The 21,603-nt window shown below is 47.3% G+C and overlaps 1 protein-coding gene across 3 annotated transcripts in view; it reads right to left on the reverse strand.

Annotated features, from left to right (window-relative positions):
* Positions 1-21,603, reverse strand: part of SPTBN1 (spectrin beta, non-erythrocytic 1) — a 140,347-nt gene that overhangs the window by 31,837 nt on the left and 86,907 nt on the right. For all 3 annotated transcript variants that reach the window (XM_065682507.1, XM_065682508.1, XM_065682509.1), the window contains 14 exons: positions 17,083-17,256; positions 15,633-15,724; positions 14,514-14,594; positions 13,652-13,767; positions 12,582-12,694; positions 11,785-11,972; positions 10,683-10,800; positions 9,536-9,694; positions 8,621-8,923; positions 7,679-7,832; positions 6,257-7,127; positions 5,999-6,136; positions 4,660-5,416; positions 4,228-4,430 (listed from right to left, as the gene is read on the reverse strand). In XM_065682507.1, coding sequence (XP_065538579.1) covers positions 4,228-4,430; positions 4,660-5,416; positions 5,999-6,136; positions 6,257-7,127; positions 7,679-7,832; positions 8,621-8,923; positions 9,536-9,694; positions 10,683-10,800; positions 11,785-11,972; positions 12,582-12,694; positions 13,652-13,767; positions 14,514-14,594; positions 15,633-15,724; positions 17,083-17,256 — 3,467 coding nt within the window. The remainder of the gene's footprint in view (positions 1-4,227; positions 4,431-4,659; positions 5,417-5,998; positions 6,137-6,256; positions 7,128-7,678; positions 7,833-8,620; positions 8,924-9,535; positions 9,695-10,682; positions 10,801-11,784; positions 11,973-12,581; positions 12,695-13,651; positions 13,768-14,513; positions 14,595-15,632; positions 15,725-17,082; positions 17,257-21,603) is intronic.

Consider the following 21,603-nt stretch of genomic DNA (forward strand, 5'->3'; position numbering starts at 1 on the left):
GAAGACACAGGTACCCATCAAAGGAAGAGGCTGCAGTCCAAGCCCAGCTAATCTGGGAGTTTAATCAGGTGTTATCTGAGAGAGCACAAAGAAAAGGACACACAGATTGTGCCTTAGGAAAAAGCCCTATAACACAGCTAACATCACTGGGTTTGATTCCTCTCTTTCTTAGCTGGTTTTTATATGCCTGGGCAAATCCAGGGCATTACTCAGGTTGCTAAAATGAAGCAAAGAATTGCTTGGGTGATTTTATCATGATGAGTTCATAGATTTAAGGCCAGATTACATTATAGACTCATGTATTCCGGAGAGAACATGGGCTATGGAGTTCAAAGGAGAATTTTCCTGACTCTTGTTTGAATAGAGCTCAAAGTTTTTCTGTTGGGAAAGTAATAAAATTAGCTCCCAGAGAGTGCTGGAAATATTAAACTCAAGAAGCTTGAAGAGAAACCAAGCAGGGCATCAAACAGATGATGGCATTGCTTTCCTTTAAGTCCTCGGCATAACAAATACAATCTGTGCTCTTAGAGCTGTTTAACTGTAAAAGGCTGGCTGGTTGTCCAAGACAACCTGGAGTGAGACTGGCAGATGAGTATTCTCTGAGGAAGAACAGGGCTGAACTGTAACAAGGTTTAAAGTGGATGCTTGAAGATGTGGTTGTAGTATTTTGAGGATGGACACTGCTGGAACAGGCAGGAATCCCTGCATTTTCATCATAGAATTGATGGCGGGGATGATGGGAATAAAGGGCCTCAAGAAGTCACTTATTCTGCTCTCCTGCGCCAGACTGGCTGTAATCAAACATGACTAATTCCTTGTTCATGTTTCCCTAAATCCTTTAAAAGCTCCAAGGCCAGGTTGGACACAGGGGCTTGGAGCAAGCTGCTCCAGTGGAAGGGGTCCCTGACCGTGGTAGGGGTTGGAACTGGATGAGCTTTAAGGCCCCTTCCAACCCAAACCAGGCTGGGGTTCTATGACAGGGATTTTACTGTGCATAACTCCCCCTACCACCAGAAAGTTTCCCCTGCCCTTTAGTACCAGCAGTGTGTCAGAAGGGCTTGAGGTAGAATAAGGTTTGCCCAATGTTCCCATGCTGTCCCTTGGAGGCCCCCAGGTGCTAACCTAGCTGAAAGCTGACAGCATCACTTGTGGTTTAACTGTAAGCCTGTGGGTTTCCAGGCTGGTGCAGGAGTAATGAATCTTACACAGTGTGACTGTAACTGCCTGCTGAGAACACCGAGATACAGGCAAGGCAGCTTTACCTTCTTTAGCTGTTCCAGCAAACAAGAGGCACTCTGCTCTCTGAACGGCCAAGAACAAAACTGACTTCTGTCCTCTGCTGAGCAGGAAGCTGCACAGATGCACAAGTTGGTGAAGGCCCAGGTCACAATCTGAGTCAGATCTACCACTGCCTTTAAAGCAAACCTCAACTGCAGAATCAGAGAGGCCGTATGTAGGCCCGCACCCCCCTTACACTGCTCCAAGAGAAAATGGAGGAGGAAAAGCTTCCCTTCTGGATGGCAGAAACTACAGCAGAAGTCACCAAAGCAGGGACAGCAGCATCAGGCAGACCAGCTCCTTTCCCAGCTGGAAAAGCTAGTAGTGATAGCTTTATTCAATCGCATCACCTCTCTTCCTCCTCTTCTCCATGTTCTTATTCCCATTCATTCTTCCCTGTGATCTGCACTAAAAGGTCGAAAGAGGTGATCCTGCCCCTCTACTCTGCTCTTGTGAGACCTCACCTGGAGCATTGTGTGCAGTTCTGGTGTCCTCAACATAAAAAGGACATGGAACTGCTGGAACAAGTCCAGAGGAGGCCACGAGGATGATCAGGGACTGGAGCACCTCCCGTATGAAGACAGGCTGAGGAAGTTGGGGCTGTTCAGCCTGGAGAAGAGAAGGCTGCGTGGAGACCTCATAGCAGCCTTCCAGTACCTGAAGGGGGCCTATAGGGATGCTGGGAGGGACTCTTCATCAGGGACTGTAGTGACAGGACAAGGGGTAACGGGTTAAAACTTAAACAAGGGAAGTTTAGATTGGATCTAAGGAGGAAATTCTTTCCTGTGAGGGTGGTGAGGCACTGGAATGGGTTGCCCAGGGAGGTTGTGAGTGCTCCATCCCTGGCAGTGTTCAAGGCCAGGTTGGATGAAGCCTTGTGTGGCATGGTTTAGTGTGAGGTGTCCCTGCCCATGGCAGGGGGTTGGAACTGGATGATCTTGAGGTCCTTTCCAACCCTGACTATTCTGTGATTCTATGATTGTGCTCCTACTACACTGCTTCTGCAGTCTCCGTCCTCAGCCTCATGCCTCCCATGTCTGTTTAGATGGTGACCATTTCAGGGCAAGGTCTCTCTGCTCTACCAATGGACAGTGGGGTCCCCTCTGGAATAGCTTGAAAGCATGTGAAAACCAGGATTAACAATGCTCAACACTACAAAGAGCCCCGTATGGGAAGCATGGAGCCGCTGCACATACTTGCACTTGTTTGTTTTGGTCCTTTGTTAAACCTCCAGGTGGAGCTTGGTTGGGAGAGCAGTTTAGTGTAAACCCAAAGAGGCTTCCTCTGCTACCACTCCCGCTGCACCCAGCCCTAAGGCTTTGTTCTGGAGGCTTATCAGCCCCACAGACCCGGAGAGCAATCACAGGGATTTCCTGAAGAGCAGCACACCGGATGGCTCCTGCAGAGCTCCGCATAAATAGCTTTGGAATTGAGGAAATACACTGGAAAAAAGCAGTAGGCTTTAATAAACTCCAGCCTCTAGGACTTGCCTCCATTCAGAGGAGGAACTCCAGCACGTGGCCCGCAGGCAGCACAGCCCAGGTGGCCAGATGGGATGCACAGGACAGTGGGGACATTGAGGAGTAGCTGCACTGGTGAAACAGTCACCAGAGCATCACAGCCCTGCAGCAGGATGGAGGCAGAAGCTGCCTCCAGAAAGGGCTGCAAGAAGCAGCTCATCATTTGCTACTGCACCCTTGGATGCTGTCTTCTGATATTCCAGAAGTTGCAGAAAGAAGACACATGATCAGAAGGCCAGGACCAAGTCCTCCTGCTTTCATAAGTGGATGGCAAAACTTACAGCAGAGGACATTGAAAGTCAGGGGGTAAATAAGGAAAATCGATTTCCCAGCTTTCACCTTGACTGTTCTCACATAACCTTCCTGGCCTTCCTGGTCTTTGGGATCTAAAAAGAGTCAAGCTGGTTAAAGAGAGAATGAAAACCAAGGGTATCCTTCGGGTCAGGTTGTCAGTGGGCTCAAAGGCCTTCAGCAAGCTCTGGGAATGGGAACACCCAGCTCTCCTAAAGCCATGAGGCACAGCTGAGGTGGGTGCATAGACAGAGAGACACCAAAACAGGAAAAGCACATCATCTTCAGACCTGCTTCAGTTCAGCTTCTCCTTGGAGATAAAGGCATCTGGATAACCCTGATCTTAGCAGCTGTGGGAGGATGCACGCCTGAGAGAAGGGTCCTCAGTAACATCTGACATGGAAGTTTGTATGAGCTTACTGCTGTGTTCTGATACTCGTGGTTGAAAAGCACATTGAAAGACTCCACTGTTATTCAAGCCCAAAGCCAAAAGAGCCATGAATCACAGCCATCAAACCCGAACATTTGGTTTTCAAAGAAAAAGGAACACTTAATGTTCTATTACATCCATGCCACAGCTACGGAGACAAAGCAAAAGACTTGTTCTGGGATGAAAGACACATTTGTACCAGGGCTTCCTAATCTGATCTCAGAAGGGCCAGACAAGCTGGAAGGATCAAAGCCAGGCGGGTGGGGTGGATCCAATGCCAATTCCACTCCTGAAGAGCCACATTCCTTCCTCAGAGGACAGGCAGGAATACAGCGCTCTAGTTAAATCAGCCAGGAGGTACCAGAGGAAAACTAAGACTTGTGGAACCACACAGCAAACTGCTACAGCTCCCACCATAACATAACGTCTGTGAATACTCCAAGAGCAATGCTCCTATAGCCAAATTCTAGGTAGTGAGCTCATTATCACGGAAGTCTCTGGAAAATGGGAGAGGTAATAGTTCATTGAGATTAGCCTGGCACATTTTTGAACCATTACAATTCCTATTTTTCCACAGGACAAAGAAAACAGCCTGCAACAGGCATTTTCCAACATGTTGCTTTGCCTTTGGAGTCTGGTAAAAGGTCAGCTCTCAGGGAACAGGATTAAAGCCTGAGCAGCCACATCCTACCAGCATTCCCACCTTACCTGTCATCAATAGAGTCCACTTTCTCCTGGATTTTATCCGAGTTGATGTTCCCATCACTAACCAGCCTCCTGCCAGTCTCTACAACTGCATTGATCTTTTCTTCATTGGCATCCATCGTGGTCATGAAATCCTCCTGTTTCTTAATAGCAGCTTCTGCTCCTTCCAAGGTAGTGGGCATTTCTGTATGCGCCAGAACATACTCCTGTGGTTAAAGCAGAGAGAGAACAGGATTACACTCGGGCTGTGCTGTCTGCTCCAGCAACACATTCACCACACGTGAAAAGAAACATCTCCTAAGAAGTAAAAAAGCAAAGTGTAGCTTAAAAAGGGCAATTTATCTGTTTGCAGCTTTCCTGCCAAGAGATCTTGTTTATTACTTGCAGTATATGGTGCTAACATGGCAAATGTAATAGTGTATCTGGACCACTTGCCTGGTTATTAAGAAAGGCTTCTGCTTGCTTGGTGTCTCTGAGAAACAGCTGGTAGGCATGAGACTGGGACAGGAGATTCTGCCTGTTCTCCCACATCTTGTGGAGCTCATTCCAGCCAGTGTCCAAAGCCTGCAGGCGCTGGCGCAAGAACATGTACTGGGCATCAGTCTGCCCCTGGGTCACCATCTCACCCATGTCCCTCATTTTCTGATAATCCTCCTCATAATTGTTGATTTCATTCTTAATATTCTCATGCTGAGTGAGCAGCTTCTCCGCCTCCGTCAGTGTGTTTGGCATGTCTTCGGATGCGATCGCGGTCTGTGTTCTGGACAGCCAGGACTGGAAGTCATCCAGATCCCTCAGGAACTGCTGCAGTTTGCTTGCTTCTCCAAGGGACTCTTCCCGGTTCTTGAGGGTGGTCTTCATTTCTTCCCATACATCGTTGATTTCTGCAAGCCGTGAGAGAATGGCCTGGGCCTGGTCGGGATGCTCTGATTCCAGCTTTTCCGCCTCTTTCTGCAGGTCACTGAGCTTGGCTTCAATGGCCACCAGGTCACGTTCCATGCCCGTCAGCTTCCTCTGCAGGGCCATCACCCCAGCTAGATCGTTACCCAGATCCTGTGTGGATTCGATCACTTTGGTCTTTTCCCTGATCCAGGATTTGGTTTCATTACATTCGAGGTGGTAGTTCTGGATACTCAGAGCAGAGAGCAGAGCATCCTTCTTCCTGTCTACCAGTTCTCTGAACTGGCTCCATCTGAAATTGCGAGGAGAGAAAAGCAAAGACATTGAGGTTTGTCTGTAATAAACACATTGATGTTGCTGAGCAGGCAGTTGCTCACATTAGCCATGAAATAACCTTATTCACGGCTTTTCAGTCCCTCCCATATCATCAACAGCAAAACAACCATTAACCAAACCACGGTGTATATTAGAAGATGACAAGCACCAGCAACACTCAGTCCTTAAAAGTATAATTCTTCCTCAAGTGAAAAATTGCTCATTTTCACCCTAAATGTGCTCTCTTGGTTTATTTTGAAGCCAAGAAAATGAGTTTAAATGAAATAACACTGGTTTCTTATCATAATAGCCATCAGAGTACATTCCCAGCACTCACATCACTCAGGACCTGATTGAAGTCAATAGCAAAACTCCACCTATTCATCAGATATTCGAAAGACACAGCTCTTTCTCCTTCTGAAGCTTTGAGCACTTACCTTGAATACACTTCAGGTAACAATATCAGAGTGTCTTTGAAAACACATCTAAGAAACAGAAATGACCCCACTGTCCTTGTTTCAGCCGGTGTCCTGTTCATGAGCACGAGGCCTTCACTCACCTCGTGTTGAGCTTGTCTTGCTGTGCTTTGATCTCCTTCTCGCTCGGGTGGCCGCTGTGCATTAGCTGTCTAGCGATCTGGTTCACCACTGCCACACGGGATGCCTGGTTGTTCATCTCTGGTTCTAAGCTTTCAAATCTGAGAGGGGAGGAAAAAACCGACCCATGAATGATCACACAGAGAACCTGAGCCACAGGCAGCTGGTGTAAAGAACTTCCACCCAGTATTCCCCAAGCTTCCTGGTAAAGGCATTCTCACCTGTGCTGGATCACTTCCAGGTCCTCCAGCTTCTCTGGAATCTGCATGTTATTCAGCCACTTCTCCTTTTCGTCAATCCAGAGCTCACAAGCATCTGCCTCACTGAACATCTTATAGAGAGCCAGGGTATCCTGCAGGGCCTGTTTACGCAGCCGAGTCAGCTCAGCAACTTCCTTGTACCTTTCCTCTATTCCAGACAATCTGCCTTGGACATCTGGAGAGTCGGCGTGTTCCTGTGGCAGAGCCTTCGCCTGCTCATGAAGAGAGTCAATGGTTGGCCGGTAGCTTGCAATCTCTTCAGCCACATCTTTGTGTTTCTTGACCAAGGACTGAGTGGAATATTCATCGTGGCCAACATCATTGCTGGAGACAATCTTGAGGATGTCCAACATCCATGCATCAATATCATCAGCGTCAGCCTGGAACTGGTGAAGGAGAGAGGCTTCCTCCAGACGCTTCTTCCTAATGGCAGATAGCTGTTCCAAGTTAGCCCACTGCTCCCGGATATCCTTAATTCTTTCTCTGATCTTCTCAGACCCAAAATGCTCCTCCGCGATCATGTCTTCACCTTCTTTGATCGCCTGCTGGAAGTGGCCACTACGGCCACTCATTTCATCTTCAAATGCCTTATGCTTACTCAAGAGACGGACAACACTGGTGAGGTCCTTCCCATAGTCATCAGATGACAGGATCTGTTCCTTCTCCCTGATCCAACCTTCTTCTTCAGCCATTTCCCAGAAGAACTTCCAGAGGCGCCGGGACTCCTCCAAGCGCGCCCTGCGCTCGGCCGCGAGCTGGCACAGCTCTTGGTAACAGAACTCCATGTGAGCAACACGGTCCCGGATCACCTGCGGGTCACACGGCTTGTAACCTGTTCGGACGGGGAACGTACGTTACAACTGGGACTATTTGAGCTCCACCATGCAAAAACACACGTCAGAAAATACCGTTCTTTGCATGAAGACAGTAAAAACCCCAAAGGATTCAGGACTGTTTGCCATGAAACAAAATTCACTGCTTCAGGTTTACACACACCTGCACAAAATGACCATTTATCCTAGCTAATGGTACTGGTTTACTGGAATTGCTTGTGTTTAGCATAAACTGGGACAATACCAGACTAGGTCAAATAACCCGTATGGTTTACATTAGAAACACAGAATGGAGAATTAATGGTGACTACTACAAAGTTACACAAGCTGCTGGTTCGGAGCGTGACATCCCATGCACCACACAATGCAACAATAAATTCTTGAGCAGGTACCCAGGCAAATTAATCACTGACACAATAAAGAAGGAACAAAGGAAGCTGGAATATCCTCTGGTGCTGATTAAACCTAACGTGCCTTGCAGAACTAATGAGGCTTATAGATAACCTCATACGTCATTAAGACAAAGGAGGATGTGTTGGCTGCTGGTTACCTTCTCCATCAGTGGCAAACTTCTGAGCAGATGCATTGACCCCTCTCACTCTCTCAGCCTGAATTGCAATGTCAGCTTCCACCAGAGCATGTTTCTGCAGCAGGTCTTCAACTCCTAACAAGTGTTTGCCATAGTCTTGAGACAGCAGAAGCACCTGATGGAAACAGAACAGACAAGTCAAATGGGCTGAAGGCCAGAAGCTGCTTCTTAATGACTCCACGCACTACCCTGTTCTCTGTTGTGACATTAAGTGCTGAGAAACACCAGGCCCATAAAGAGAGCTATTGCAGATGTGCAGAGACATGGCTGATTGATAGGTATTTGAGCCAATGTTTTTAAGATCGTTGGCACCCATGAAGAACCTGACTGCTCTTCAATGCAGTTTTCAGTCTAGGATGACATGGAGCTAAGTTAGCTCAGCAGGCCCATTGAAAAGCACAGTCCAGGTGCTGTGAGCTGCCACTGAGCTACACGCATCTCTCTTTCCTCCAACAGCTTCCAAGTTCTGCTGGCTGATGGACAAGAACAAAGTCATGGTCCTTTCCCTTCCCAGATCCCAGGAGAACAGACAGGAAGAAATGCACGCTTTTTAAAGCACAGAGGTGAGGAGGTGACTTGTTCCCCATGTAAATTGTGATGGAGAGGGATGATTGTGTTCCCTTTCAACCAAAATTGTCCTCCTTACCCAAGCGCTGTGACCAAAGCCTCTGACCCTTATGGGAGAGGCTTGAGGCTAAAAAGTAGCTGTTTATAGGAGTGAACTTGTTCTTTCTCCTCGCTTGTTTTCACTTTAGAAAATCCTCAGAAGGTATAAGGAATTTGTTCTCTGCTCCTGACTGTGGATCTTCTGCACTTGTCTATTAAACCAGAGGGGCAAAATGAATCTTACTGATGTACCATCTACACCTTTCCAGAGCATTTGGTCCGCGTTTTGACACCCACCTTCATCTCATCCATCCAGTCCATAATGTACAGCATTTCCTGGAATATCTTTTGCAGACCAAGGTTCATCTCCAGGCGCTGTCTCCGTGCCCGGAGCAGCTCCAGGAGATACTCCCAGAGGCGGATAACGTTGTCTTTCCTCGCAGTAATGCGTTTAATATCATGGTAGTTTTCAGTCTCAAGCTCCTTTGCAACTGCAACCACAGCCTGGACACGTTCTTCATACGCTGCAATATCAGTTTCAATGGCCTCGTGCTTCTTCGTTGCAGCTTCTACTGCTGGGAGGTCAAAGCCAAAATTATCCTGTAAAGACAGAGACACTTCTTCAGTGATGGCTGCTGAGGAGATGACCCCTACTGTTAAACTCTAACTTGATTCCTGGTGGGGCAGAGTACACTCATCAGCAAATCTGGGACCTCAAAATGCTCTGGAAAGCCTTCTTTAATAAAATAAGAGAGATCTCTGATGACCAGAGAACCACTGATATGATCAGAGACATCACTTACTACCTCTGAGGGAAGATTCATGGTCTCCATCAGGATTAGGATGAGCCTTTGGGGGGCTTTTAAGTCACCTCTAATATTAAAAGATAAAATTGAATCCTGGGCTAATTCCACTGAATTGGCCACAATATTCAGATACAGAAAATCTTGACTGTGGGTAGGTATTTCCACATCAGTATCTCTTGAGTACAGCCTGATAGAGTCAAGGAACGTATATGCAAATGCATTAAAGATAGGATACAAGGTATGTACAGTAAATACACATTTGCACACACATACTGTAAGTGTGCATATACACAGATTGAGTAAAATAAGAGGTACAGGGGAGGAAATGTCCTCTTGGCGAGCTCTGGATCCTATAATTACTCCTGGGAACCATCTGAGTCACGCAGACCCGTGGTGAAAGCAGCACCTGAGAGACGAGACGCTGGTTTTCGCTCAGCCAGGTTTCTCTCATAGCTGCCTTGCGATCAAATCTGCGCGCGAGTTGTTCCAGTTTCTCCTGTCGGATGAGCTCATTTCGCAGTGCCAGTTCTCTTTCATGTTCAGCTTTTTCCAGTCTTTCCCAGGCCTGAAGACATGGAGGGAAAAACAGGCATCTTCTAAACACACATTCTTGGAGGAATATGATAAATCACAGCTGCTTTGCATGGAATCAGGACTGAAGCCGCTCCAGCCAAGCTTCACTACACTGCTTATTTACGTATATGCCAATAAACCCGGTTTGCTCCGGCTGGGCTTACACCCGGTTTGCTAATGTAAGAGTATGACTTGAGATGAGCTCTCCATTCATTCCCTTTCTGAGCAAGGGGTAGAGGACTTGTTTATCTCCTACGTTTTCTTGAGCTCACCTGGGTTTTGCCTCCAACAAAGCCTGAGCAAACCCAGTTTAAATGTGTAAGAGAGTATTTATAAAGAAACAAAATCTTCTGAGTGCTGCTCCTAAATAAGCAGATTCTGCCTCCCCCCTGTAGGAAATGGGAGTTACAGCTTTGTGCCCTCTCGCCTCTAAAATCAACACACAGTTGTTGTTCCTTATTACATCCACTATGGAAAAAAAACCCCACAAACTGCAGAATTTGGTTACTTTTGGTGCATACAAGTCCTTTTCCACCCAAAGCCAGAAGTTATTCACATGTGTGACAGGAGTATTATAGAAGACTTAGAAGCCTGTTGAAAGCCAGCTAGTGACCCTTCAGATCTTCTTACAAGCAACAAATATCCCCATAATTAAACCCAAACTACCCCAGATTCTCCTAAATCCTAACAGATGTGGAACTGCCTAAACCCAAGTATTCCTGATAGCCAGGAGCATGGAGGAGCAAGGCAGGACTGTGAGATCTTGGCTAGAGTGACTGAGCATCTTTCCAATGCAGAAGATCTGAGGATACCCGGGTTTAGATTAGGGAGTCCAAGCTATAGGAAAAGGTCAGCAGCCCCTTATGGTCCCCATATTGAGAGTAGAGATAGCAAATGTGTTTCTTCTCAGTATGCTGAGAGGGAGACTGAAAGGAAACAACACAATCCTGAGTTGCACAGGAGGAGCTGGCTCCATTTACCTTGTTAATGTCAGAGATGAGTTTGCCCTCCCTTGGCATGTACACTTTCTGGTTGTTGGCTCTCATTTTGCTCTGGATGGTAAAAAGCAGCACTTCCAGGTTCCCTTTTTCTGTAAATCTAAACAGAATTTGGCAAAAGAACTGAGTTACAATAAAGCTTTTCACTGCTCCTCAGGTTTAGCAAAGCACTTCTTTAAACGACTGGTGTTATGAATGGAGCGCTCAGATAAATACCTTCATCTTGTGTGAAAGCAACTGAAAAAGCCCCCACATCCCCTGGCTCCAGCTGGGTCACAGCAACAGAAAGTTCACAGAAGCCACTTGTCTGTGTTTAGATTTAAAGCCCCTTGGGGGACAGAAGACTGTATTTGATTTCTCTCCTATTACATGTGCTGTCCCAGTTGACTCTATCAACACATGAAATAGAAGTTTTATTTAAAGCCCACTGCAGTCAATAAACTCTTCCCACTGTTTTCCCTTGGTTTTATGCCTGGGAAATAAAACAAACCCCATAGGCACTAGGGAATAGTCTGCAGTTTTAGATGTCTGGATACTCCGTAATGCTTTGGGTTGTGACTATTATCCATTAGAACTCCTATTAGACAAAAATAACAAACAGATCCGATATCAGAATGCTAAAAAGAAGCTTTCCAGAAATCAGTTGCCCAGCTTTGGCTGTGTCAGTTTTAGTAAGTGTAGGGATGTTTTACAAAGCAGACACACTTCCTCTTGATGCTGGATAAGCAGTACGCTCTTTTAATAGCAGTGCACTGGAATTATACACTGCTAGCAAGCACAACTGGTGATACTGCTACATTAACATGCTACTACCACCCATACTGTAAGGCAGGCTTAGTAGTGCGAGCTCCCAGGACCCTCAGATCCTGCAGGCTGTGGTTGTCTGCACACTGAACAGCACAAAGCAGAGAGGCCCCAGATAGCAACGCTGAGGGCCAACTAGAAATGCGATAGCTCGGTTTCTTCACACAAATAAACCCTTAAGCCAAGATGAAAGTTACTTGGATGGGTTGGTGCTTTACAAAATCAATGGCTGACTGAACAAAACCAGGCCACTGTTGTCGTAAGCCAAGATGAGAATTACTTGGGTGGTTTCTCCACGGTGCGGTAGGTGTTGAACGCCTGGAGCTGCTGCTGCACACCAACCAGGGAGTTGGCAAACTTGCGATTGTTGAGGATGATGATGGTTTGCTCAATCCACTCCAGGAGGTCAGAAGCCAAAGATTCGTATTTCTCAATCATCTTCTCTGTCTCAATGGCGTTGTCAAGCACCTGCAACGAGCAGCGCAATGTGAGTAACAAGGGCAGCGCTCCTCTGCCATTTAAAGCCAAGCTAGAGAAAAGAATCTGCTGGGAGACTTGATTTATGAATCAGACCGCTCACTCCTGAGCGCCACAGGGGCTGGGATCCCTGAGGAATGAGGGGTTTGTGTGTCCCAGCAATGAATGCCCATGAACCCCAGCAACAGAGGCTTACAAAAGGATTCATGTTCAGTCTGCTGGCTGCGAAGACGAGAGTGGCCTCGCCAAAGGGCAGAGAATGACTGAACAGTTTGTAGATGAGGGACTTCTCTGGGCTCCGGAAGAGCCAAGAGGACCCAGAGGGTGAGGAGCAGTTAACAAGAAAGGAGAAGCAGCAATGATGCAAAATGAACAAGCAAAAAGAAAACTCCAGCCAAATGGTTTCTGATACGAGGCAGCTGGAAAGTAACTACTCGCAGTCACACAGGGATGCTCAACATTCAAAACACACTCAAACCCAAAGCTAAAAATTACCATAGAGTGGACTTTAAAAAACCTAACACCCAAAAGAGGGGAAAATACATAAAATCAGTAATATTTCAACTGTTTCCTCATCATTTGTAATTGGAACTTGCAAACCTTTCCGATACGTTTTCCTTCAACAGCTAAAGCCTTCATCTTGGAGAAGTAGTGGTAATATGTCACCACGTAGGTGATGATTGACTTTTCATCAGGATGGTCAACACTGATATCTGCAAAGCAAACAAGAGTTGTCTTAGCAGACTGAGGGTGTAGGGGTTAAAACAACACAGCAAATTGTGCACCGAGGGCAAGCCGAGAGAGATGGGTTCAGGGGCAGTTCAGCACTCAAGAGTTCTGTCCTGAGCAGAATAAGCTTGGCAGCTTTGGACTGGTTCTGGGTCATTCGGTGGTGCATAGCAGTGTACTCCGTCGTTAGGAAGTGCTGCTTTATCCCTCTTAGGGTGGACTGTGGTTACAGCACATGGCCGTGGGCTGTGGGCCTTTGAGTCAGGCTCCAGGCTTTGCCACAGCTTGTGCGTGGCCAAAAACCTCCCTAGTGTCAGTGTGCATTGACAGAAGAGTTAATGGAGGACTTCAGTGCTGTGTCAGCATTCAGAGAGAGGAATTCAAACCTAAGAGTTTGTCTGTCCGGGCAAATCCGGGAGATACAGGTGGAAAACAAATTCTTTCCTGCAGCAATTCAGAGGCACTGGGAAATAAGCAAGAAGCAACTTGCCCAAACACACAGCCCTGGGACAAGAAAGTTTCCTGTCCTAGCACTGGAGCAGCCTCCAATACACACAGGCTGGAACTCACTGTCAGGCTGTGAAAGGAGGTGATAACTGTGTGCTGCATTCGCAGCATTCACCTCCCAGCTCCCTGAAGGTGTTTCTCAGGGTGGATCAGAAGGATGCCTCTGACTGGGATGATTTTGTGTATACATGGCCAGAGCAGTGATCTTGTCAGATAGGGCAAAACAAACACAGGATTAAAGGCTCTCCTGCTGCCAGTGCTCAGTTTTCTGCAGGAGACATCTTCCATTCTCTCCTTCCCTCCCTGGCTGTACCAGGTCAGCCAGCAGCATCCTGCTGCTCTTTAACCTAAAAAGCTGTCACAAAGCTGTGCCCTGCAACAAGGAAGGGTGGAGAAAAGAGCCCACAAAGAGCTGAAACTGCAGGAATTCTTACCCTCAGGGTCCAGGAGCTTGGTAAGACCAAGGTGTTGCTCTGCGAGGTTAAAAGCATTCTGCAGATTGTAGTGTGCATTTGATTTCTTCAGCTTGTCAAAATCAATCAGATCAGGCCTAGACAGGAGGGAAAATTCTTCAGATTTCTCAAAGCACAACAAATACATGAACTAAGCTCTCCAAACCTCAGAAGCACCCTTTTGCTTGCCCAGTAGCCCTGTGCATTTCAACAGCAGTATTAAAGGGCTAAGTAACACCTAGCACATGCCACGGCAGAACCTAACCCAAGGAGGAAACCAGGGCAGCTTAACAGTGAAGGTGACACTGGAGAAGAAGGGAACAGAGCTGTGGTCAGGCAGTCTCTCCTCATGCCCGTGTAAGTGTGCAAGCTACCCCAGCCACCTCACTGAGCTTGCCAAGGGGCAGCATCCCGACCACATCAGTCTAGCACCACATTTTACCATCCCTGAGCAGGGATTTCTTTCCCCTCCAGGCTGTTGTTGTGTGTGGTTCCCTCCCAACCCTGAACTCTGGCAACCAGACCCATCACTGGTTACCCAACGGGTACAAGAACTTCTCTTCCAGCCTGGTCAGTCACAGACAAAACAATGATGGGTGTAATTGTCTTGGAACCAAACACAACCTGTTTTGATGTGGGATGCTGTTGCCCACACGAGCTCACAGTGACCACAAGAGCTGTAAAAGCCCTAAAGCAAGGCAAATTGCTGTAAACCTCCCATTAATTCTTCAACTTCCTCCTCTCCATAGACTTCAAAACCAAGCTGCAAAGTAACTGCAAACCCCCATGCACACGGCAGCAGTCCAGGCTTTCAAACCCCAGAAAGACGTTTACCCACACATACCTGTGCTTGTGTATTAGTGCGTTGAAAGCCATCCCATCCCTCCAGCTCGTTGTGAAGTTGTGAATGTTGACGTTGGGGTAACTGATGGAACAAGAAGCAAGGAAAGCACTATTAGTACAGCACCCTCTGTCACTAAAAGCTGATTCCTTATATCCAGTAAGCAATGACACCCTTATTGTAAAGCCAAGGGTGGGATACCAGCATCCCATGATGGATGATCTATCATCACGACTGTCCTCTCATCAGAGGCTGTCTAGAGGTAAGTGCACCTCATCCACTCTCGTAACCCCCACAGAACTGCAATGCATTCCAGACAAAAGCTCTCCATGTCCTTCCAAGCAATCACTTGAAGCTATTATTCTATAACTTGCTTCCTCAACTGTGAGGTTTCAAATCCCTGCGAGTCTAGAATAATGCTGAAGTGCTCCAAGTCATTACAGGGACAGCCAGGTTTCCTGGGGAAACATACTGGAAGGTCTACAAACGGAGATTTGATTATGCAAGCAAGTTACTGTCAGAGAAAGGCACTTTGGAAACATTTCCATGTATGGAAGGAGGGAAAAGTTGGTGGCAAACATCTGAAGCATCATTATTTCTTCAGAATAGGGTGAAAAAGAGTCAGCATATTACTATTTGCCCAGGGAGGTTGTGAGTGCTCCATCACTGGCGGTGTTCAAGGTCAGGTTGGATGAAGCCTTGTGTTGGATGGTTTAGTGAGAGGTGTCCCTGTCCATGGCAGGGGGGTTGGAACTGGATGATCTTGAGGTCCTTTCCAACCCTAACTATTCTATGATTCTATGATTCTATGATATATTCATGGATTATGGTCTAGTGGAAGGTGTCCCTGCCCATGGAAAGAGGTTGGAACTGGATGAGCTTTAAGGTCCCTTCCAACGCACACCAGGCTGGGGTTCTATGATTCTATGGCTATCAGACTGATATGCTCATCCTACAGCATTAATACAACAAATTCGGAGTTTTCTGACTTGTAAACCACAATTCACTTCTCTTGGATGGCTCCACTTTATCATAGATATGTGTGTGCCCATTTGAAATGATTTCAAGGAACTCTCAAAGTGCTCTAAGAGCTTCAGAGAGAATCCCTGAATCCCCACTCACCCGGCTGTCTTCATCTGGCACCACAAAAGCAAAGCGTCTTTAGCAGACTTCTTCTCCTTGTTGTCCTCAGTCTCAACACTGATATCTTGGATCTGAAATGAACACAGAGGTTTTAAATATTTCTCTGCGAAAACACAGATTGCTTGTTTTGGAAAGATGAAAGGAATTCTAGCAGAAGACAAGCACCAAAGGAAAGCTACGACGACATGCAGGGGGGAAGAAGGCGAATGCCCTTCCTCATTCAAGAGCATTCATGTTAAAAAGCTTCTGCTGTCCTTATTTTACTGGGGATTACTCTTTGTTCAGGTTATTCCACTGACAGAACAGTTTAAACTTCATGAAGCAAAGTGATTTCCAGGTGTCAAGGCAAACCCTGCCCTGTACAGCACTATGGGTTCACCCTGCGAGGCGTCTCCTGCGGGAGAGGGGAGTGTAACAGCTACCAGTGTCAGCAGCATCACAACTTGCTATTCCACATTATAGATGTTCTCCAGCTTTTAAAGAGAGGAAAAAGGGTAAAAATAGAGGGAGGAAAAGCAAACCACTTTTTACTTTGTGTGGACCAATAGATCTCATTTTCTGGATATGGTTCACTGCTTTGTAAAAAGAACATTGTGGCTTCAGTGAAGTGCCACGGGAAGTTAGGCAGACACTTTCACATTAGGAAAACATCGAGCCACACCAACTTTAACAGAATATATCATATATAACAGAATATATCATATATATAACAGAATATATCATATATAACAGAATATATCAATATAGGTATTTATCACTATGTTATTTATTCTAGATTTTATATTTATGACCTAAATTTATTATCCTTTCTGCAGAAGCACTTTGCAGCCTTTTCGAACTGAGGGCAAAGGCCAATGTGCATCCTGCTGGAAAAGAAGAAATCTCAGCAGCCTTTAGCTGGGACACTAAACCCACTCCTGTGGGCACCCCTCATCCACCTCGGTGCCAAGTCAGCCAGTTACTGATGCTCACCACTGGGGTGAAGAGCAGCTGAGGGCAGCACTGCCTCCAAGGTCCACAAGAGTGTAGAGGTCTATGAGAGGTTCATATTGATGAGTCATTTCAAAGTAAACTCGTATGACTCCACACAGGAAGCTCCCATTGGCTGCCACAGCAGATTGGCAGCATCATGAAGACTAACTTAACCCTAAGAATTAGATTAAGGTGATCGCTGTGGAGGGCCTGGGAGCACTCTGCTCTTCAGAAGCCCAATGAAACACATTACAACCAACCATGGAAAGCTCAAATGTGCGTCCATCTGTGTATGCATACATACACTCCATCCCTGGCAGTGTTCAAGGCCAGGTTGGATGAGGCTTGGAACAACCCGGTCTGGTGGAAGGTGTCCCTGCCCATGGCAGGGGGTAGGAACTGGATGATCTTGAGGTCCTTTCCAACCAAAACCATCCTGTGACTCTATGGCATTTACCTGGAATCTCAGGATAATAGTCCAAATAAGGCCAAGCGTCAGCCTGTGATTCCCATCCACAATATCATGGGATCCCATGTTTTCTAAGTGCACTCTTTGCTCTTTCAGGAACTGAAGGGCTTTATCAACATTCTCCAGGCAATGGATGCGCATCCTTCCTTTAGTTGGTTTAGGCTAGAAGGTAAAAGGGAGAAGAAAAACATGTATTAATGTAGGTGGAAGGGAAACCCCAAAATTGCTTGATAACTCTTGAGGCCAGGCAGGTGGGTCACCATCACCACCCATCCTCTCCCCTCCATCAATACCACGTGCATCTGTTCTTCAAATTCAATGGACAAACCACTTCTTGCATCTTACGATGCACTCACGCAAGGATAACGGCAGCACATGTCAAACCCATGGGGGAAACACCAGTATCCCAGACCTGAGCCGCACACACCAGAAGCCCATTCCATTTGCCTTTCAAAGGGTTTTCCCTGCTTGCTTCCCTCATGTTTCCTCTCTAGTGCATTCATTCCCTAGCAGGAAAAGAAACGATTTTGTGAGGTTCATGCCACACCTGCTATAGTTTCCCAAGATGCTTTTTTGCCTCCAGTACAAGTTCTCCCACACTTAAAGAGATTCTGCAAGATAGAGATACGAAGCAAACTGATAACCAGTGGAGGCAGGCAGCAAAGGGAATTGGTAATGAATGCGCCAGGGTATCTGCAAATGCAGACATGCACTTGTCAAAAAGGCAGCTCAGATCTGGGCTGTAAAAAACTCCTCACAAAACAAATGTCGTTGGTTTTTTGTCAGCTGAAGTGGGATAAATCGTGTGAAAATAGCAGAGATTTATTCCAAACCATTTCTTCGTGGGAAAAGAAAGCAAAAACCTTAACAAAAAATCAGCCACAGCAACGTAGCACAGCTTTATGAAGGTCCAGTGTAAAAAACCATGAATACATATTCATATATATTATATACATTAATATATATATATTGTATAGAGTCTGCTGTAAAACCACATGAAGTTAAAGGCACTTTGCGCTGCAGACAAGGATTGCAGCTGAACAGCCTGTTCAGTGCTCAGACCTCACCACAGGTACTCAGCCACCCGACCTAACTTCCTTGCTTCCTGCAGTGAATGCAATCAACTGCCCATGGAAATAGCTCAGGCAAAATCCTGACTGTGTCCAAGGGGAAGAGTTCAGGCCGAGCCGTGTCAGGGTCCCTGCAAACAGCAGCCTGTGGAAGGGTGCGTGGTAGAGGTGAGACGCTTGCTAGAAGGATGCCCTCAGGACACACAAACCCCAGAGGTCATCGGCTTCACTTCAGCTTTCAGGTAGCTCAGTTCTCCTCCCAGGGCTGGGTAATGATGCAGACAAAGTCAACCTGCAACTCCCAGCAAGGGCAAGAGCTCCCAGGAGCCTGCCACTGCTCTGGGGTTTTAAAGTCCCTCTGGAGAGGCACAGATTCCATGTACACGCCATGCAGGGTGAAGAGCCACGGTGTGAGTGGGAGCAAGAGTGAGGTTATGGCCAAAACCAGCTGGAGACCCATCGCTATGGGCAGGGACCCATCCCTGGCAGTGCTCAAGGCCAGGTTGGACACAGGGGCTTGGAGCAAGCTGCTCCAGTGGGAGGGGTCCCTGCCCGTGGCAGGGGTTGGGGCTGGAGGAGCTTTAAGGTCCCTCCCAACCCAAACCACACTGGGATTCCATGACCTGGCCAAAACACTGTGAGGGACCCCGAGAAGACCAACGACTCCATTTTTCTGTCGTGTCCCCCCCCCCCCGGTTTAACCCACTGCCTTGCAGCAAAATGAGGAAGGAGCACCCACAGCACCCAAGGTGTGGCTGTGCCTGCCACGCTGCCCTGCACAGCCTCACGATGAGTAAACCCTCACATTTACTGGGCTAACACAAATCCAGGCATCAGCCAGAGGAAAATCTGTCTTGCATCAAAAATCTTCCCTTTTCCAACAGAAAACTCACTGCAGAGAATGGGCTTGAACCGTTCGACCTTTGAGCATCCAGGAATTGTTAGGAATTTACTAATCCTTTATTTGGTTATGGAAGAAACTGAGCTAAAGGCTTAACCTTCTGCTGGAAACAGTTCTGAGCTGTCTTTCTCTGCCTGGGACAAGCTGGGTAACAACTTGTGCAAACAAAATCACAACTGACTTTGCATCCTGGCTGGATCCTTTCCCACTTTGCTCAGGGAGACTACCCCATGCTACCCGTTTCCTTCCAAATAGTCTGCCGTGCAGGGAACTTTGTGTAGCGAGGTCTGGACGGAAGGCTCGGATCAGGACTCAAGCTGAGCAAAGACAGGAAGATGCAGATGTTGCCCTGCTGGAGGCTCTCGTTCTGGGTTTCTCCAGCAGATTTTCGAAGGTTCTGGGTTTTCATCACCAAAAATGACACCAGCTTTTGAGAAACGCAGGGTTTGTGCAAATGAGGCTGGAGGCCTTGCAAAGGGCAAAGAGCAGCCCTGCTGCCTGCTTACTAGCCCAGGTCCCAGATTTTGCTCCACAGGAATATGGCTCCAGCTTCAGTCTGAATCCCAGTTTCAAAAGAGAGAAAACAGTTCCTGTTTGTTCTACTGCACCAGTAAGCACACCATACTAAAACAGTTACCCAGGCTGCTTCCTGCATTTGTTTGTTGCTTGCTAACCATTTGATGCTCCGTGTCTTGATTCTGTGTAAGATCCTGCCTTTTGAGCTCTGCTTGGGTGCCATGGAGATGTCAGAGCCTCACCAGTACCAGCTGAACTAAATTCCAAAGGGCTGGAGAACACCGGCAAGTGGATGCTACGTGCCAGTCCTCCTGGAATAGCTCTGCTGTGTGTAATAGTCTGAAGGTTTAGTGCGTTGCGTTATCTGTGGTCGTGTTTGCAGAGGAAGGTGTGGTGGAATGCACTGTTCAAACAGAGACTGCTGTCCTCCATCCTGAGATAAGGAAGCTACAGAAGGAGTTTGTGGCGGCGCAGGCAGCTGCCAGCCCCATACCCAAACCATGATGCAAGACCCAGCATTCTCCCCACCCCAAGGGCTGCGTAAGCCCTGTTTGCATGTTCAGATCCTGGAGAGAAAGATGTCATTGAAACACACAGAGAGTCATAGGACTGCCTGAGCTTCACTGCCGGTTGACACTGAAAGCCCAGCCTTGGCAGGCAGATGGAAGGATTCAAACAGAGGCTGAGGATTCAGACAGCAAACCTGACACTAATGGGGCACGTTGGTCTTGATTATTCATAGAACCCCAGCCTGGTTTAGGTTGAAGGGACCTTAAAGCTCCTCCAGCTCCAACCCCTGCCCCGGGCAGGGACCCCTTCCACTGGAGCAGCTTGCTCCAAGCCCCTGTGTCCAACCTGGCCTTGAGCACTGCCAGGGATGGGGCAGCCACAGCTTCTCTGGGCACCCTGTGCCAGCGCCTCAGCACCCTCACAGGGAGGAGCTTCTGCCTTATCTCCAGCCTGAATGTCCCCTGTTTAAGTCTGAACCCATTACCTGTCACTGTATGAATATACGTATTATTCCTGTATGAATAACACGAGCTACATGCAGTGAACAGCTCAAACCTGACACCTCACTGAAACAAAGGATTTGGCAGAGAGAGAAACAGGTTTTGAGCAAACCTGGAGTTGATAGACATTGAAGTTAGATACCTCCATCCACAGAATGCCTTCAGGAACACAGGGTACTTCTTTCTACACACGTCAGAGCTTCCTTACCCTCCCAGATGCATTCAGAAAGCTTCCTCTCTTGCCTCACTGTACACACACACGCTGTGAGCCATATGTTCAATTCATTAACCAGAGTCTTAAGCCATGGAGCTCCCATTAATAGGAAGGCTTGATGACAAGTGATTACACAGTCGCATCCTCATGTAGCCTTGGGTCTTAGCTAAAGACCCGTCTTTCTTTGAAAAGATTGCTGTAAATTAGGTAGCTAAGAGCAGAGCCATCATTTAAGGAACTGAAGGAAAAGCTGGTACCTGTTTCCTGATGCTCAGTTTTTCTCTTGACGCCCGGGTTTCCTGTCATGCATCAGCGTTTTTCACTACAGGCATTTTCCTACTCATCACCCCCTTGTGCAGGTATCGGGGCTCTCTCAGCACACCCAAAGATAGAATTTGAACCATTTAGCTCAATTCATTTTAGTCGGTCCCTAACCAGCCTTACCTATCCTAGCAAAACGAGTAACCCAGGAGCACTGCTGGGCAGACGGGTGCAACTAACACCACAAGGAGAGCTCCTCCAAAGGTTCCTTTCTTCCCTGGCAGTCAAGGCCAGGTTGGACACAGAGGCTTGGAGCAAGCTGCTCCAGTGGAAGGGGTCCCTGCCCGTGGCAGGGGTTGGAGCTGGAGGAGCTTTAAGGTCCCTTCAACACAAACCAGGCTGGGATTACACAATTCCTTTGATTCCCACTGAAACCAATAGGGTGATACTTTAATGGTGTCTGGATCCAGCTGAAGCAACAGGCTTCCTTTGAACCCTCACTACTCACTTTTGCTGCAGTTCAGTTGAGCCAAGGCT

The sequence above is a fragment of the Lathamus discolor genome, chromosome 5 (assembly GCF_037157495.1).
Source record: "Lathamus discolor isolate bLatDis1 chromosome 5, bLatDis1.hap1, whole genome shotgun sequence".
Classification (NCBI taxonomy): Eukaryota; Metazoa; Chordata; class Aves; order Psittaciformes; family Psittacidae; genus Lathamus; species Lathamus discolor.